This window comes from Etheostoma cragini, chromosome 7 (genome assembly GCF_013103735.1).
Source record: "Etheostoma cragini isolate CJK2018 chromosome 7, CSU_Ecrag_1.0, whole genome shotgun sequence".
Classification (NCBI taxonomy): domain Eukaryota; kingdom Metazoa; phylum Chordata; class Actinopteri; order Perciformes; family Percidae; genus Etheostoma; species Etheostoma cragini.
This window is the reverse complement of record NC_048413.1, coordinates 19,692,586-19,695,524: the sequence shown is the minus strand read 5'-3', so window position 1 is coordinate 19,695,524 and position 2,939 is coordinate 19,692,586. Positions and strand designations below refer to the sequence as shown.

The window sequence follows — 2,939 nt, the reverse complement described above, 5'->3', positions numbered from 1 at the left end:
GTGTGTGTGTGTGTGTGTCTCTGTGTGTGTGTAAACCAGTAATTAGTGTGCATGTTTGTATTCTGAGCACCACTAAATACTATACTAATAATCAATACTGGGAGATTTCAGTACATCACAGAAGAGAGACTTAGTTACAAATCTCTTCCTTTACTCTTTTGTTTATTCTTTATTTTCTTTTCTTTTTCTTTTCCTCTTTCCTATTTTCTGTCCATTCTTCATTGCTTGATTTCTTTGGTTAGGTTGTCATCTTAACAAGACTAAGAGTCCACAGCCATGTTAGCAGCTTTGTAAGGCTGTCAGCATGCAAACATGCATTTAAAAACAATGCTAACATGGTTTGTAGGTTCACCATCTTAGAACTTAACATGCTAACAGTTTCTATTTAGCAATGTGTACAAAGTACAGTTGAGGCTGATGGGAATGCAATTAGTTTTTTGCAGGTACTTACTGTAGTTATGAACCAAAGTATTACACATTATAAATTTTGACCGGATGAACTAGCTGAATGAGCTAGATGAAAGGTTCAAGTTAGTACAATTCATCCTAAGCGGAACGTCTGTATCAAACATAATGACCATTCATCCGATCGATATTTCACTCAAAACCATGAATTTCAATCTCATGGTCGCGCTGGATCAAAAAATAAACCTGATCTCCCAGAAACATTGAGGTATTTCAGTTGTGATCAAAGTGGTGGGCCAACTAGTCTTGCTTTTTTTCCAGACCTTCCTCCACAAGGCTGAGGAGGAGGGTCTGGCTAATCCACACAGCATTCTGGGATAGGAGAAAAACGTGCTCTGGTTTGTCGGCATTTCTTAAAACCTATTAAAATCGTCTTGGTTTTTGTTGAAACATGTGTACCTTCAAAAGTAGTTTAAGTCGTGCAACAGAAAACACCTCATAATCCTCATAAATTGACCGGAGTTTAGAATTCCAACACAAAAGGAAGCGTTAACAGAAATCTGGGTGAAAAAATTACATACGGTGGAATTTCCAGCAACAACGATGCAATCCCGGAATTGGAACAGCGTGGATATGGACCAGGGCAGACCAACAGACATGGCATTGCCATCCCTAGAGCCACGCTGCTAGAATGCCTCAAAACTCATTCCTGCAGACTATTGCACAACTGCTTCCTTTGTCAGGTCCTTCCTTTCTGTTCATGATGCTCTTATATTCATCGTTACCGCCGTCTACTGCTTTAATCCCCTCCTCTTTGAATCTTATGTGCTGTTTAGTACAATATACAACATAGTTTAACCTGCTACAGGCTAACAAGCAGAAAGCTAAGACGCCTTGTGAGGAGGGAAACAACTCAAGGTGCTGACACATTCCTGGACACTGGTTTCATTCATTACAGCATGCCTTCTTTAAAGCTTAAATTTTACTTGACATTATTTGAGGTGGTTGCCTCAGAATCTCCATCTCCTCTTTCCTCTTGTTGTAAACATGGTCATAATTACAACACTGTCCTCCCTTTTTGTTTTTCTCTTCTCTCATACTTTATTCCCCTCTCGTAGTGTATGGAATACTTCACAATTTCCTCTCCCATCTCCTTTTTTTCCCCTTAATTCTATCTCCTCTCCTAAAGGGAGGCGGCTTTATATTTCTAGCGCTTATTAAAAGATGACATCCTATCTCTATTTTCCTCCTTCAGAGAACCAATAAACCTCTCTAATGTACAAGTGCTGTAGTCTTCTGAGCTTCCTCTGTCTCTAAACCTCTATCTCTTTATTCTATCGCTTCATTAAGAATGATGGCCTTATTCAGGCTTCATTAGAGTAATTAATAGTCTGTAGTGTATTGTACCTTTTCAGGGATGTGGGGGACCAATGTGGCACTAAACTGTACAGTTTGTTACTGCTAGAGGCGTATTCTGCAGTTATCACAACGTGTGCCATATGAGAACTGCTGTTAAAAACTGGGCCATGTAGCCGCAAATGCATTCATATTTTGTATCCTGGGTCTCAAACTCGTTAAAATGGCTTTCTCCAAATTAGGTAGGAACTGGAACATAAAGAAGAAACACTGAGAGCAGAACAGAGACTGATGCGGCAACAGGATTCAACTGCTGAGCAGCCAAAATCTCTGAAAGCCCCTACACCAACTTGACAAGCCAGGGTTTGGAGGAGAAAAGTGTCACGCTGAGAGCTGCTTCTCTGCTCTTCACTGGAAACATTTTGGCAAAACGTATAGAGATGCAGTCACCTAATATATGCAAGCAGGGCCTGTTGGGTTTATTTTTGACCACATTGTACTGATTAATGACAATCCAAATGGAGACACTTGGAGAGAAAACAGAGAGAGTCTCTGGGTGCATTCAGACACATATTGTAATGGAAGTGTGTTCGAGTAAGTAGGAATAAAAAGTCAATTGGTTACCTGTGGTTCCTTTCCTGTTTGAATGCAGTCCTCTCTGTTGCCAGGTAATGGAGGCCAGTTGATCTTTTAAGGAAGATAAAAAAGAAGGATGGAGGAACAGAGAAAGAAGAAAAATTAGTGTGATGATTAATGACCTCATCACTTTGAAGTAATTCAAACATCCACCTTATTCAGCCATATTGCAACATGTAATTGCTTTGTTGAACCCATGCAGGCTATTTATTTGATTCTGTCTGATCAGCCCATGTGTTGTTACATTTGAATTATTTTTCCTGCAAACTGAACTCTATAGCAATTAGAGGCAAATAAGCCGAACAGATGTTCTACATATGAGGCTCAAAGGCTTTGGAATGATAGGCCGAGGACTTGGGGAGCTAACTTTTGGATTGTAAAGCTGAAACCACCTTGATTGAGACATGACTGAACATAATTCCATTTATAAAAGGGTCAGTTCATCCAAATTACAATATATATATTGTAATATACACTCACCGGCCACTTTATTAGGTACACCTGTCCAACTGCTCGTTAACACTTAATTTCTAAGCAGCCAA

General features: G+C 39.6%; 1 protein-coding gene across 2 annotated transcripts in view; it reads right to left on the bottom strand.

Annotated features, from left to right (window-relative positions):
- The window catches only part of sema3bl (sema domain, immunoglobulin domain (Ig), short basic domain, secreted, (semaphorin) 3bl), a 60,037-nt gene that overhangs the window by 30,008 nt on the left and 27,090 nt on the right, over positions 1-2,939 (bottom strand). For both annotated transcript variants that reach the window (XM_034877216.1, XM_034877215.1), the window contains exon 3: positions 2,386-2,448. In XM_034877216.1, the coding sequence (XP_034733107.1) occupies positions 2,386-2,448 (63 nt within the window). The remainder of the gene's footprint in view (positions 1-2,385; positions 2,449-2,939) is intronic.